This window comes from Lycorma delicatula, chromosome 5 (assembly GCF_047948215.1).
Source record: "Lycorma delicatula isolate Av1 chromosome 5, ASM4794821v1, whole genome shotgun sequence".
Taxonomy (NCBI): Eukaryota; Metazoa; Arthropoda; class Insecta; order Hemiptera; family Fulgoridae; genus Lycorma; species Lycorma delicatula.
The window spans coordinates 94,043,530-94,060,523 of record NC_134459.1 but is presented as its reverse complement, the minus strand read 5'-3'; the positions used below and the strand labels follow the sequence as shown (position 1 = coordinate 94,060,523).

General features: G+C 32.7%; 1 protein-coding gene across 4 annotated transcripts in view; it reads right to left on the bottom strand.

Moving 5' to 3' along the window:
- Positions 1 to 16,994, bottom strand: part of ApepP (Aminopeptidase P) — a 66,456-nt gene that overhangs the window by 12,035 nt on the left and 37,427 nt on the right. For all 4 annotated transcript variants that reach the window (XM_075366659.1, XM_075366656.1, XM_075366660.1 and 1 more), the window contains exon 9: positions 10,431 to 10,580. In XM_075366659.1, the coding sequence (XP_075222774.1) occupies positions 10,431 to 10,580 (150 nt within the window). The remainder of the gene's footprint in view (positions 1 to 10,430; positions 10,581 to 16,994) is intronic.

The window sequence follows — 16,994 nt, the reverse complement described above, 5'->3', positions numbered from 1 at the left end:
CTTTATTTATATTAATTTTTGGGTGGGGGTATCAGCCTGAGCAGTTAAGAGCAGGTTTGTTTTAAATTTTTTACACTCTTTTTGGTTCATTTCCTTTTTTATTTGAATAATTTTTATGGTTATTTTAATTATTTATTTTTTGATTTTCTTTTTAATAATTATTTAATGTTTATTATTTTATTTTATTTTATTTTTTAATTAGGTTTCCTTTAATTGGGTTTCATTTGTGGTTGCCTAGGGCTCATGTAGAGGCTCCTACTTCAGGTTCAATACTTTTAGCTGGTATTATACTAAAGTTAAGAGGTTATGGATTTATTCGTTGTTTAGGTTATATCTATTATTTTTTAGTTAATTATGGTTATTTCTGTGTTAGTATTTGTTTATTTGGTTGTTTTATATTAGATTATTTTGTATAATTCAGAGAGATTTAAAGGTTCTTGTTGCTTATTCTTCTGTGTGTCACATAAGTTTGGTTATTTGTGGTCTGTTTACTATAACTGGTTTGGGGTTTATTGGGTCGGTATCCTTTATGGTTGCTCATGGATTTGTTTCTTCAGGTCTTTTTTTTTATTTAATTGGTATTATTTATCATTTGGGAAGTTGAAGATTTTTTGTTGAGAGGGGGTTACTTAATTATTTACCTTCACTTAGTTTCTTTTGGTTTTTATTTTGTATTATAAGAGATGTTTTTTATATTATATCATTATGTTTTTTATATTTATTTTTTTGATAGTGATTTTATTTATTTAGTTTATTTGGTGTTATTTGCTTCTTTTACTAAAAGTGCTCAGCTTCCCTTTTCTGTTTGATTACCTTCTGCCCATAGCTGCTCCTACTCCTTCTCTTCTTTAGTTCATTCTTCAACTTTAGTGACTTCTGGTGTTTATCTTATTGATTTAATTATTTTATTTATTTTTGTGATACTTATTTTTTTATGATTTTTTTCTTTAATTACTATATGGTTTTGTCTGGTCTTGCTGCTTGTTTAGAAAATGATTTGAGGAGGATTATTGCCTTTTCTACTTTTGAGACAATTAGGATTTATATTTTTTACCCTTTCTCTTGGATCTTTATCTCTTTGTTTTATTCACTTATTAATTCATGGTGTTTTTAAATCTTTACTTTTTGTGTTCTGGTATTTTTATTCATTGTTTTTTTAGGTAGTTAGGGGATATTCGATTTATGGGGGGGTATTTCTAAGCAATGTCCTTATGTAAGTACAGCATTTTTTGTTTCTTTGATTTGTTTATGTGGGTTTCCTTTTTTTCTGGTTTTAATTCAAGGGATTTTATGTTATTTTTTTTAATGTTTTTTTATGTGTGTGTATTTTGGAAAATCCACATTCAAATGGTGAATTTTTATCTAGTCTTATTTTTTTTTTTGTTGTTATTGTGATTATTATTATTATTATTGTAATTGAAGTTAATTTTATTATTGTTATTGTGATTTTAATTATCCTTTTAACTTTGTTAATCTATTAGTTGGAAGCTAATTATACTTTTTGTACTAAAAAGATTTAAATTTTATTTTCCTCATCAGTAAATTGAAATGTAGAGGAATAATCAAATTACATCTACAAAGTGTCAGTATCAGATTGCAGCTTCTAGTCCAAGGTGTTGATTTGCGGAAAAATGTATTTTTATGCATCATATTGATGAATTTATGAGGAAAATTGTTCCAATAATTACATGTATGCCGTGAAATCCGGTTGTCAAGAAGAAAGATGATCCATAGATTGAGTCTGCTATTGCAAAACTTGATTGTTGATATTATCATTTTTGTAGAATTGTGAAGTATAATCCTAATATAATTGTTGAAATAAGTGATTTGTTTGATATTGATAATTTATTTGATAGGACTCTGTGATGAGCTCATGTCACTGCGATTCCTGATGAAATTAAGATAATTGTGTTTAAAAGTGGTACTCCTATAGGGTTGAATGGTTTAATTGATTTTGGTGGTCAGTTTATTCCAATTTCGACTGAGGGGGCAAGTCTTGAATGAAAAAATATTCAGAGAAATGATATGAAAAATATTATTTCTGAGACAATGAATATAATTATTCCTATTTTTATTAATGATTTTACTTTAATTTTGTGGTTTCCTTGAAATGTTGATTCTCAGGTGACGTCTCATAATATTGTTATTGATAATATTGATATTGAGGTTCCTATTATTATTATTATTATTATTAAGTTGTATTCTTTTGTTTGAGTTCAGTTTACAATACCTGTTAATGTTGTTATTACGTTAATTGACAGAAAAATTGGTCATGGTCTTTTTGAAACTATATAGAATGGGTGGATTTTTTTTCATAAGGTACTTCTCTAGAGTATAGTGTTACAAGTGTTGTAAAAACATATGCTTGAATAATTGAAATTGCTATTTCAAATGCTGTTAAGATTATCTGAATTGGTAGTGTAATCATTAAAATATTAATTGATAAAGTGTTTCCTAGTGTTATTAGTAGGTGTCCTGCAATTATATTTGCTGTTAGTTGCACGGATAATGAAATTGGTCGAATGATGTTTCCTGTAGTTTCAATTAAGATTATTATTTGTGAAATAGCTGATGGTGTTCCTTTTGGTAAAATATGTTTAAATATTTTGTTTGTAAAGTTTGGTAATGGATAGAAGAATTATTACTGTGTGATCATGGAAAATTATTAGTTGCTCTATGATTGGTCTTGCTCTATTTATTATATTAAATTTTATTCATGATGCTATTTCTAAGGAAATTATTCTCTAATTTATTAATGAATTTTAAGTTCATGACAATTTTCTGCCTCTCTTAGAATTATTTTGAAACTAATGGTTAGTGTGTGACACTCACAATTGAATGAGTGTTCGGGTGGAAATGTAATTGATAATCATTCGATTGATGATGATTTATTGTTTTTTGAAAATTGTGATTCGTTTAAATATTAATGATTCTCATATGATAAATATAAATATTATAATTCTGATTATTGGGATAAGATATTCTATTGATTATATTTTTTGTTTCATGTTATGTAATTATCTGGATAGTAGAGTATCGTTGTGGTATTCCGGCTAGTCCTAGGAAGTATTGTGGAAAAAAGTTAAGTTTACTCCTACAAATATAGTGGAGAATTGGATTTTTAATAATTTTTTTGTTTATTCTTATACGTGTTATTAATGGGAATCAGTGAATGATGCTTGCTATGATGGCAAATACTGCTCCTATTGATAAGACATAGTGGAAGTGTGCTACTACATAGTATGTGTCATGTAGAATAACATCAATTGAGGAGTTTATTAAAATGACTCCTGTTAATCCTCCAATTGTAAATAAGAATACAAATCCTACTGATCAGATTATTTGTGGTGATTTTTTTTTGTTGTTATTCCTTGTATTGTTGCTATACATCTAAAAATTTTAATTCCTGTTGATACTGCAATAATTATAGTTGCTGATGTAAAGTATGCTCGTGTGTCGATATCTATTCCTATATGTGGTGAGCTCATACAATAAATCCCGAAATTCCAATTGCTAGTATAGCGTAAATTATTCCTAGATGTCCAAATGTTATTATTTTTCCTCTTTTATTTGTGTTGATGTGAGAAATTAATCCAAATTCTGGTAGAATTAAGATATAAACTTCTGGGTATCCAAAGAATCAGAATAAGTGTTGATATAGAATAGGGTCTCCACCTCCGGTTGGATCAAAGAATGATGTATTAAAATTTCGATCAGTTAAGAGTATTGTAATAGCTCCTGCTAGGGCAGGTAGTGAAATTAGTAGTAAGACTGCTGTAATTAGTACTGATCAACAGAATAGGGGTATTTTTTCAAGTTATTCCTTTTGGTTGTATGTTTATTGTAGTTGAAATAAAGTTAATTGCTCCTATAATTGATCTGAGGCCTGCAATGTAAGTGAAAAGACAGTTAAATCTACCGATGGACCTGAGTGAGTGATTTGGGCCGATAAGGGGGGGATGAACTGTTCATCCTGTCCCTGATCCTGATCCCACTATTGAGCTTGAGATAAGTATTGTGACTGATGGAGGTAGAAGCCAAAATCTTATGTTATTTATTCGTGGGAATGCTATATCTGGTGCCCTAATTATTAGGAACTAATATTGGAACTAATCAGTTTCCAAATCCTCCAATTATAATTGGTATTACTATGAAGAAGATTATAATGAATGCATGTGATGTTATGATGGTATTGTAGATTTGGTCATTTTTAATTATTGATCCAGGTTGTATTAATTCTATGCGGATGATTATTCTACTTATTGTATCTAATATACTAGCTCATAGTCCAAAGATGAAATACAGGGTTCCAATGTCTTTATGGTTTGTTGAAAATATTCATTTATTCATTATTTAATGGGTTGGCTGATTTAGGTGATAGATTGTAAATTTATTTAAGGTTAATAACCTCTCAATATTTATTTGTCTTATATTCAAATATTCAATTATGATTCTATACTGCAAATATAGTGGTGCATTAATTTGCTAAGGCTTATTTATAATGATAATTTTAACTTTGAAGGTTAATAGTTTTTTTAACTTAAATCCTTCTTATGTTCTAATTTAATTTAAGAATTATTATTATTGGGATTCCTACTAGGTTTAAAAGAATTGGTGTAATAGATTCCTTTTTTTCAGTTTCTTTGTTTTTATTTCACTTGATTTGGTTATTGTTGGAATTATTATGTTTAGATATATATATGTGGCTATGATTGATGATGTTAACATAATTATTGGGATAGTTAATGTTATATATATTGTTGATTTTAAAATTATTCATTTTATTAGAAACCCTATAGTCAGGGGTATTCCTCTTATTGATAGTGATGAAATTATTAATGATGTTTTAGTTATATTTGTTTGTGTGTTTAGTTGTTTTCCTTTAAGGTTGTTATTATGGCAATATTAATAGTTGATTATATAGTAAATAATATAATGAATTGTTGTTTAGAAATTGTTAGTGATAAGATTATTATTGGTGAATTAAATTGATGAGTATGCTATTAATTTTTTTAGGGATGTTTTTTTTATTCCTGAAATTGGCCCTTGATATTATTATTTGTATTATTATTAATTTTATTCTGGTTATCTGAGTTGTGATGATTGTGGGAATAATTTTTTGTAAGGTTATTATTATTATACACATGTTTCATCTAATTATTTGCATTATTCTTGGTAATCATAGGTGAAAGGGGATTATACCTAGTTTTATTAGAATTCTCGTTATTATTAAAATTCTTTTATTAACGGGGCAATTAATGGTCATGTTAATAATTATTGAGGATGATATTCTTTGAATAATTACATATTTTATTGATTGTTCATTTATTTTTTTAAAAGTGGTCAAAAGGAAATTAAATTGATTTCTATAGACATTCATGTAAATATTATTCTGTTTGATGAAATTGATATAATTACTCTTGTGGCTATTACTAATAAAAATATTATTTTTGACAAATTTATTTTAATTAAAAAGAGAATTTATTCATCGATGGGGTATGGACCTATTAACTTTAATTAGCTTATCTTTTTATAGAAGAATGTGTGATGCATGAAGAATTTTGATTTCTTTAGTTCAATTTAATTCTGGATTTTACAATTTTAGCAAGAGTGAAATTTCATTTAATTTACTTCATCAAAGTAATCCCTTAATCATCATCTTGCTTAAGTATCAAAATCCATTATTTTTTCCATTTTTTTTTTATTATTTTATTTTTGGTACTTTATTTTTATTTATTTATTTTATCAGTTTGATTTCAATTTTTTTGCAATTTCTTGATTTTAAGTTTAATTTTTCAACAAAAATTTTTTGTTATAATAAGATATTTATATCATTGAATTGATTAATTATCATATTACAAAAAAGAAAAAAAAAAAGTATATTATAATACATATATTATATATAATAATAAATTTATTTAAATATAACAATTTCCCCCTATAATATAATATTTTATTGAACGTTAAACTTTAATTTATAGATGCAATATTAATTAAAAAATGTATTATATAGAGTTTATTTATTCTTTATTTTTAAAGAACAAATTAATTTAAATTAAGTTTTTACTTTAATGTAAAATAGTTTTTGTAAAGATAATCATATAAAATAAATTATTTAATTAAATGCATCAATAAAATAATTACAATAAATTTAAGTTTAATTTTAATTAGATAATTGTTTAATAATGGAATAATTTAATTCCCTATTTAGATAAATTAAATAATCCTTGATTTTAAATAATGTTATATAATAAAATAATTTTTAAGATCAAATGAACTTAAAAAAAAATAACTATATAATATATGATTATTTAAAAATATATAATTATTATTATAAAAAAAAAACTCATGGTCTAACTTTTATTTTAAAATTCAGTTCAATAAGATTATTATATGTGTAATCTATTATTTAATTATTTATTTCTTAAGAATAAATTTATTATTATATTTCTTATACTTATTGTAATTTTCAAGCTAATTATTATGTAAGTTTGAGCAGTTTTTTTTAATGTTGAAATGGTATTTAAATTTAGGGATAGCTTTTTTACTATTGTGGATGCTTGTTGTTTATCAATTTTCAAGCTAATTATTCTGTAAGTTTAAATCGCTTCTTTTTTTTTTACATTGAAATGGTATTTAAAGTTAGGGGTAGCTTTTTTACTATTTCTGGGTTTGAAGAGGGAAAAGCCCTTTCTTGAATATTTATTATTTTAAAATTATAAAATTTGGAATTTCATAATAAATGAAATTCCAAATGTAGTCATTTAGAATGCATGTAGTCACGATAATAGAAAGTGTGTGTTGCTGATCATTTTTGAAAGACTGTTCACAGCTTACACTTGGATCAGATATCGGTAAAATATTGTGTAATTGATCCAGGTCTCCGTCTGAAGTCACCGATAATTCAAATGTTTCTGGGTCAAAATTTGATTTGTAGTCAGAATCATCTTCAATGTCACTTATGGAGTTTGTATCTGAAGGTGTATCATTGTTCAAATCTATATAGATTTGTTCTACAGTTAGTTTTTTATACATATCTATGTTATGTAACTCATCACAACACGCCTAACCAAACTTTTACAGACGTACAAACTAGCATGGTGGCCCAAAATTTGGACTCTCTTTGTTACAACAAAGAGAGCAAGCACTTTTGAAGTATCTGATGTATCCCAGTAAAAAGATAAAACTGAACTTTAGTATTAATATAATTTCAACTGTAATATACTAAATAAATAAATCTTAGTAAATATTACTAACACATGCAACATTGTTGTAAGACAACATAACTGGTACACACACATTCTATCAGGTTGTTTACATCGAGCATACAAAGCAAACAGAGGTGCCAGACACGTACATTGGTTCAAAAATACTGTACAATGCGCAGTGCAAAGTGGTTCATCAACTAAATCAACGTGCCGAAACTGTATTTACGAATAAAAAAGTGGTCTATATTTTTAACCACCATGCAAGTTACTGCTGAAAAAGGATGGTTGAACCACATGCTAGAAAGAGTTAAAAGATTAAAATTACAATCATATATACAAAAATATATGAAGTCAGTTTTTGTATATGTGACTGTAATTTTAGTATTTTAATTAAAAAAAAAAAAAATGTTTGATATGCAATTTTATAAAAATATATCTTAATTACTACTGATGATGTGGGATCCTGCAAAAAAAAAAAAAAATAAATAAAAAAGGTAAGTATCATTTCATTTACTTTGTAATTCTATACTTGGGTTGTTCAAGTTGGTTTTTGATTATAAAAATACAATATAAAAAAAAAAAATTATATATATATATATATATATATATATACACATTTTTTTTTTTAATATTATGTTGTGATCAGTAGAGAAGTTTCTAGAAATGCAAAGTGCAAGAATGAAGACAAAGGAATGAATAGATGAATATGGTAGGGCAAATGAACAGAAATATAGATTTTTTCATTGCAAATACTTTTAACCTTTTGTTTATTACTTTTTTTATGTATGTATTTTTTTCAGTAAATTCATATTATTATCAAGTAGGAAAAATAAAAGTAAGGACTATCGCAACAAGGCAGTTCAGAAAGTTCATGGCCTAAGAAAGAACACACAAAATTTCTTACCAATTTTTTTTCAACATAGTCATGTTTTAAAGTAATACACTTAATCCATCGCTTTTCCAGCTTATTTATTCCTTCAATAAAATATGATTTCTCAAGCTCTGCAAAATAGGCTTCTGTCTCAGCTATGACTTCATCATTTGAGGCAAATCTTCGCCCACCAAGCCATTTCTTCAATTTTGAGAACAGGAAATAATCACTCTGAGCTACATCTGGTGAATATGGTGCATGTGGAAGTAATTCAAAGCGCAGTTCGTAAATTTTAGCAGCAACAACAGAACATGTGTTTGCGAGTGTATTGTCAGGTGAAAAAGCACTTTTTTCTTGCCCAAATGTGGATGTTTGGTCTTAATGGCCTCTTCAATTGCTCCAACAATACTCCTAATATTCTCCGGTGATTGTTTTTCCTTCTTTCCAGATAGTCTATGAGCACCACACCACGAAAATCCCAAAAAACAGAGGCCATGACTTTTCCCGCTGATCGAACACTTTTTGCCTTCTTTGGAGCACTTCCACCAGTTTCGACCAACTCTTTGGACTGTTGCTTCATCTCATGGCTGTAATAATGAATCTACATTTCATCAGTAGTAATGAAGCATCGCAAACATTCAGTTGAATTACAGTTGAACATGTCCAAACACTGCTGAGAAATGTTCTTGAGTGCATTTCTGGTCAATGGTTAACAAATGTGGCACCCATTGAGCTGACAGCTTTTTCATACCCAAATGCATGTACGATGTTGTGAGTACAGTCTGATATTTTTGCAATCTCTGCAAGCTCTCGCGTATCTTCAATCAACGATCTTTTAATACTGCATTGTGGATTTTTGTGATGTTTTCATTGATATGGCGGTTGCAGAGTGTCCTGAACGCTCATCATCAAAGATGGACGTTTGACCGCATTTGAATTCAGCTGCCCATTTTTTTACCATCGAAAACTATGGAGATGATTCATTTAATGTGAATTTAACTCCTTTTTTTACATCTGTCAGGTTTAAACCTTTCACAATGAAATATTTTATTACCGCTCAAATTTTGATTTTGTCCATTTTGCACAAAACAACAACACTCATCTACTACCTCTTAACCGCAACAATTAAATAACTGAGAAGACATGTTGGAAACTGTTTAGTATGCCATCTAATGAATATTTGTAAACTACAAATCAATATCTGGACCTACTAGCGGTATCTTTGTATCAGGCTGTGAACTTTCCAAACCACCCTCGTATGTGCATTATGTATTCTAAATATGTCAAAGTAATACAAAAGAAACTAACACTAAAATATGTAATATACTATATCAGGACTAAAGATGAATATTGTGCAATATATAATTTATGATGGCTTTTACTTGTTTCTAAAGAATGCTGTTGCAGTATTTCCTTCAACCAAAACCTTCCAAATTTCAATCCTTCAAGCTTTCGATTTCCTTCCAAAATTTTAAATTTTGTTAGATGGCCTGGGAGAATTTCCTTCCAAGGTCATCATTTCACTTTCTCAGGCCAAAAAATATCAAACTGCATTTTATATAAATGTTTTATTTTAGAATATTGTATTAGAAAAAAAATATAAGGCACTCTTGTCATATTTTGTCCATTAAGGCTGAAAAATAATTATCTCCTATCAATAAATTTTCTTCATTCAATGTTAAAACATTTTATTTTCATTTCCAGTTAACAAAAATCATCAAAATGTTGCAATCTTATTGGCTTGAATGACCAAAGGCTTTCTGCTTCCAATTGGAAGGATTTCCATCAGATCTATTAAGGACTTTATATATTGTGAATAGTTAGGAAATGAATAAACTTTTTTCTAATTCATTAAGAGCTTTTTTTAGGGCAGTTTTATGTTTATCTAAGCATATATATATTTACAAATGTATGATGTATACTTAACTATTTGAAACTGAAGATGAAAACAAGAAGTGCATTCTTCCTACTTGCAAATGTGAAAAGAAAGAATAAGTTGTATCTCTTGTAAATTTCTTTGATATATTTATCTCCTATTTTCAAGACTGATAGGCACTGGTTAAAAAAATAAAAAATAAAATGTTTTAAAAGGTATGTATTAAGATTATTAATCTCGCAGAAAAGTATAATTAATCAACTGAAATCAAATGCACGTGTTATTACCAAGTATGGTTAAGTTAGTGAAGGAGTTTTAATTAATGGCATTGTTTCAAGGGTTCCTGTAAAAATATGCTTACTGTAAACTAAATGTTTGTTTAATTCATTTGAAGTTCTTAAGACTTCAAAACAATAATTCATAATAAAGGTAAAATATAAAAAAAAGTAAATAAATAAAAATAATTCTAACTAACTTGTATTGCCCACCAGAGTCACACAGATAAAGTTCTTCTGTTGTAATCTGTCTATCGGTTTCAAGAGATGGATGATAATGGATTATGGCACCATGTGGACCAACAGAAGACATAGTCTCGAAACTCAAACCAACAAAATCTTCCTGTTTACTGAAACAAAAGGATGGAAAAACCTTACAAAAAGTAAATGTTAATTACATTGTTGCATTGATTAAAAAAAATTAACTAATCGTGATGAAATGGGGATATTACATCACTAGTTGCCCCTTTTGCCACTAGTGTAACAGTGCCACAATCTTTGATATCCTCTCCCCTCCATGGTAGCCAATAAGATGCAATATTATGAACATGTGTCACTCAGTATCATTTTGAAGTGCTAATGCGCCTGATAAATATGGAGTAACACGTAGTCACCTGGTCGTTTATCTGAATTTTGTTCAAAGTAAGTCATAAAAAATCTCAAATTTTAATAAACAATATATATAAATTAAATATATTTAAAATTTTATTTTATGTACAAATTATATAGACACAAATACATAAGTTAAAAAAAATAACAGAATTAAATTTAAGATAAATAAATAAAAACTAATATTAAATAAACGTTTCCTTAAAAGACAAGAAAGTTTCCTTAAGACACCGATAAATTAAAAAAATATAGTAAATAAAAAATTATTCAAATATTTCAAACAGAGAATTAATTTGTGTGTAAATAAAATATAGACGTAACTGAGGACGATCCTGATCATTGTGACTGCTGCAAAGGGAACAATGTTTACGACAGCAACAATGTTTACACTTCAAGTTTTAGCAGGCGACTGGAGAAGAACAGTGTATGGGTAGACATACCTGAGGATGATCCTGATTGTCATAGCCGATGCACAGGAAGTGATGGGAGGTGCTCGACGAGACTGTGCACCAGGAGAGTTCCCTCTATTTTTATTTTAATTGCCAATATCTTGAAAACAGTGCATCCTAGGGCATTTTTGACTGAAAAAATACTACACTTTACAGCACCCCAACGCAGATTCCAAGGAACCAAATTTAAAAAAAATTATAAAATTACCCACGTTTCACATGAGACAAAAAATATAATTCTATATATCTTGATAATTGAGTGTGTGTTTATAAAAATTCCAACTACAATGTATTCTGTACTTGCTATTTTACAAAACTATGTAAATTAACCATGGTTCATATCTTTTATGTCTAAAGAACTAAGTCTTTAGAGCTAGTATGGACTGTATTGGTATTCGGATGAAATGATGAAACCATGATGTTCTAGGACAATTGGAATTTAATTTTGTCACAAAATACTATACAAAACAAATCACATTAGACTAAGAGCATGCATGACGGCACCGGACGGGATTCTTCACTCGAATGCAAGTATGAGACTGACTCGCAGGCCAGCGCTAGTTGATACTAAAGCGCAGCACTAGCTGGCTCAAACAAGGAACGGAACAACTACAATAAATAATATATTTAATGAGTTGTTTATATATAACAACTTATTATATATAAGTGTGTATGTAAGGTAGTCTTACTTGTGTTTGTTCCTGATAGTTTATGGCTGTTGCACTAGAAGGCGTCGATTGACAGATGAGGTGCTAATCAAGTCCTGTACACCGGGACTTCATGAATGGATGTGACATGGACCACCTGTGAATGTTTTTATGGTGGCATCCCAATGAGGTCTGGCTTATTACTGTGAGATGTAAAAAGTTAGAAGGCAAACAAAAGGCGACTTCCGTTAAAGCCTGGGTAGGAAGGGGGAGGTGGCGACCGGAATCGTCACAAGGTGGGTATCTTCCCTTTACAGGGGTTGGGATGCTTATGTTGACATTAACAAATTTGATACTGCTATGACTCTGCTACTCGACTTTGTTTCAGTAAATGATTATCTGTATTACATCATTGGCTTTTGTGTTCAGCACGTGGCAATTGCAATTGGATAAATACTAAATCTAAATAAAAGTTGCATGCTTGCACTTGTGCATGCTATGATAAATAATACAGATTGTTTGGATAAAGGTACCTAAAAGTAACAGCTTTTATTAAGAGAACCAATTAATACAGTTTAACATATTTTTTTAATAAAACACAACTCACCATGTTTTAATGTAGGTTAGTCAAGTTCAATGAGTGCACCTTTTGTTGTATGGCGATATAAGGTGTGACATGGTAATTTATGAACATGATAACATGTCGATGTAAGTGTGGTGGATTATCATCTTATTGGAAACTAAAGCTCACAGGAACAGCAAAGTTCTCAAGTATGTTGAAGTAGTTTTCCTATCACAGTGGGCTCTATGAAGAAAAAAAACAGACTGACGACTCCATTTTTGTGAAGTCCTAACCAGATATTTACTTTGGTGTGACCCTTTCATCTTCGATTATTGTATGGGGCTTTTTGGTACCCCAAATTCGACAGTTGTGTCTGTTAACATTCCTACACATGTGAAAGGATGCCTCATTACTAAATAAAAATATATCAAGATAATAAGGATTGTTTTTGACATGGTATATTACCTCTACAGCAAATTGATATCACATCTGCAAGGTAACCCATACCCTCAGCAGTGCAGTCGCCATTCTGCAAACAGCTACACAATCAAAATAATCACCATAATTTCTACCTAACTGTGGTTCGATGCCAGTATGCCTACTTTCGTCCAATCAACTGCCCAGGTGGTCCCTAGCCACTTGGGGTGCTGTCCTACTCAGATTTGCACTCTGTCTACTATTTGCACTCACTCGATGAAGCCAGATCCATTACCCTAAGAATTGCGTCCTCTGTGCCCTTGCCGGGGCAAAAACCATATTGGTCGTCCATCAACATATGGTTAGAAGTCAACCTACAATTAATGCGGAGGTACAAGACTTCTCGAAAACCTTACCTACTACAGGCAAGTGTCAGAGGACGCTAAGAAGAACTTACAGTGGGATCCTTGTTGTCACCTTTGAAAAGCAATTTCAACACACCACGTTTTTAACATGCTGGGAAATACCCATCAAAAACATCCTATTAAAAACCATAGTCAAAGGACCAAGAATCACTGGCAATTTGTGAACAAGAAGTTCCACTGTGATACCATCACATCCAGGGGGCTTTATTCCTAGACAAGCTACAAATTACTTGGTAGACTTCCGCCTCAGTAATTTCAGAAGACAAACTCTCAGAGCAAAAACCTACAACTTCTCTGTGAACACGTCAATGATACGAGGTTCCACCAACCTCGGTATCATCTGGAAGTTGATCGTTAATCAGAAGAGTGAGAACACAATCTTTGTCTATAACAACTCCATCCTGGCTCAAGAGAGCACAGAAGAATTTTTTCTGCTTATGACCAAGTACTCTATAAACAACACCTAATGGGTCTCTGTTTCTCTGCTCTTGTACAAAAGAGCGCCAGGAATCACGCTTGGAAGACCTAACCTTGTGAAAATACTCGGTCCTCTTCTGATGATAATCCGCAATCAAAACTGCACGCTGATCACGATCATCCTTACGCTGTGCAGCTCTCCTGAGCCAGCCCATAGTCCGCTTCATCGCGGTCAAGTCCCAAGTCCACCATCCAGCTACTGTCTCTTGACCCATACTTCTGAGAATCAACTGTAAAGCGGCTTCAACTACCACAGAAAATAATTCTCTGCCAGGTCATCTAACGGGACCTCATCAAGACTTCCAGCAAAAACTCAAAACCTGGCCGCAAGAGTATTTGAAAACCTTGACCAATTCGCACGCCTGTGCAGGAAGTGCCCCTGCTGAACAGGAACATTCCCCGTAAAGACATCATGCAGATCATCTGCCAATTCAAAAACTATTAGCCAGTGATCTCTCGCAATCATCAACTACCGACTAGTTAAGAATCCTACCAGGGAATGATAACATCAATGTTGGTACCATGGAAGGCTAACTGTTGGAATGGCAAACCAACTGCACCGGCGAAGGTAATCAACTCGCCAGCTAATTTGAAAACATCAAACTGATGCTGCATGATGAAACCTTTGATTAATTCGCCGCCATCGTCTGTGATCCCACTGTGCCAAAGAAGCGATTTAGCATTCACATCAACTACTACAAGAATAGGACAACCTGCTACCAACCTAACAATTCTATCCCATCTTTCCAAGTGCTGGTCAGTGGGATCCCTGTACTGAAAGTACAATCTAACAACAACCAGGTTCAAACCATTCACAGCAAGCTTAACGACGTGACGCGTGTCAGAAGCCTGCCATATGAAGACACTATTTATCGACTTCCTGCACAGTATGGCGGATTTACTATCACCGATGAAAAACTTATTTCAGCCTGAAAACCCTGGCAGATCACCCTTGACCACATATGGGTGCTGTAGAAGAAGAACATCAAGTCACCATTTCTCAACAACTTCATCTAACTCAACTTGGACTGCATAAGCTCCCTGGGCATTTAGTTGACCGATCCTAACCATCGAGAGAGTTGAAGTACTTCACAACTGCTCTCGAGTAGCAACCACAGTCCTTACTATTGACTGAGTGCCTGTGACACTTTTGCGCAACCTTTTACAGTTAACGCAAGTCGGAGCCTCTTTCTTTTGCAGAGTCGTCATGCTTCTGGCACTCCTCGCCACAATGTGCACAGACCGATGCATACTTACAGAACTTGGCCCCGTGGCCAAACCTACAACACTTAAAGCATCGCTGCACATCAAGGTATACCTTGACATGCAAAGTCAATGAAGATTCGTCCCTCTGACACGAACTTCTGATGGAGACCAGTCCCTAACTCAAACACACTGTGATATCGTGGGGCATCACATTTACCAGTCTTAAAGATGAGTCTACACTGATCCTTAAACATAGCCTCGTCCAAGTCAGTGTTCTGCTCTCGGATGAGACAGAACCTCATCATCGGAGAGGCTCCGTTCTATGTCATACACAATGACATGGGGCCTTCTTAACCGCTTGGGCCTTGACCTCAAGCTTCTGGACTGTCGGAAACTCCTTGATGATTTGGACTGTCTCCTTGTTTTCAGCGACAACTACCAGCCCTTTGCTGGTCTCCTTTATGACCCTGATCTTGAACCAATTCCGGTCACCACAAAGAGTTGTCCAGAAATCACGCTTCAGTTCTTGGCTCATGGTCTTTTGAGCCCTCTACCTTGTTGACGAACAGGACCTCCAGCTTCTTAGCCACCTTGCTGGCCTGGCGCTTGGTTTTAAGCACATCAGCATAGCACCTGGGCTGCACTAGAGGTTGGACCACCTTCAGAACTATTTTCACCTCCTTGGGCTTGGAAGCCAAAGCTTTGAAACCCTCACAAACTGCCTGCCATAACAGCCTCTCTGATCTTTGATAGACGGGAAAGAGTTGTCTTCTTCATCACCATGCTAACGCTGCCGGGAAGCGCCAAGAAATCTAACAAGTAGTCCAGGTCCTTCTGGCTACTTTAGCCAGCGGGGCAGAAATACCAGGTCTGCCCTTCACATGCCGAAATGCCTCTACGGGTGGTGTCACCTTAACCCGGGTGGGTGCTCCCGTGTCCATCGCGCTGAGCTCGTCCTCAGAGTAGCTCGATGGCACAGGCTCCTGCTTCTGCTTCTGCCTGGACTTGTGAACCTCCTGAAACTCGAACATAGCCAAAGATTCCCTAACCTGCAGAACTAACAAGATTCTTGCTGTCTTCCTCCTAGCAAAAGCTTTGGACAAGCCACAAAGTGCTGACTGACCGCAGCAAGCACAGGCAGCTGGGGAAGTTCTGTATTCCCCTGTCACACTATGCACCTCTTTGCCGCTACTGGTTCAGTTAAGTGCAATATGTATGGCAAGAAACCATGGATTACTGCCCTTGTTCTTAAAAGAACACAAGTAGGACTAAGGGCACTACCCATTACTCGTTAAGGGGACTTACGACCAAAAGTCATTGCCATCTTATTGCCATGCAGAGGCGGGTGCCCAAACAAATATTCACCTTGCACCACGTGCACAAGTGATGATTCACAAGTCTCAAGATTAAATGATGTTGCTATTGCTAAAGCACTCAAAATCGAATTCGCAGAGAACTGTCAAAGGTACTTACATGACGAACAACTCAAAACAAAATGGAAAAAGAGACTCAATGCAATGTAATTTTGTCCGCATCAAAGGGCCAAAGTAAAGTACATTAACAGAGACATCCCAACCCCATGGAGGAAGACACCCGCCTAGTGTCATTCCGGTTGCTCCCCCCCTCCATTTCTTGCCCTGTTGAGCTTTAATGGGAGTCGTCTATCACCCTCTGACTTTTTACATCTCATAGTAATAAGCCTGGCCTTGTTGGGATGCCACCGATGTAAATGCCTCGGTAGACATTCGCATTGGTGATTTAATAATTCAGCTTATTGCCTTCGCTGTAGGCCTTATCCGGACATCTTGAATGTCCTAGATTGTATCCCTCTGAACTAGATAACCAAGTTCGCAGAAGCGTGAACCCCGCATATAGTCCTACTTATTATGAGCCAATTTCGTGAATGTCTCATAATTCATGGAAAAATGAACACAACACACCACAAAACATGTTGATCGCAACTAAATTTAGT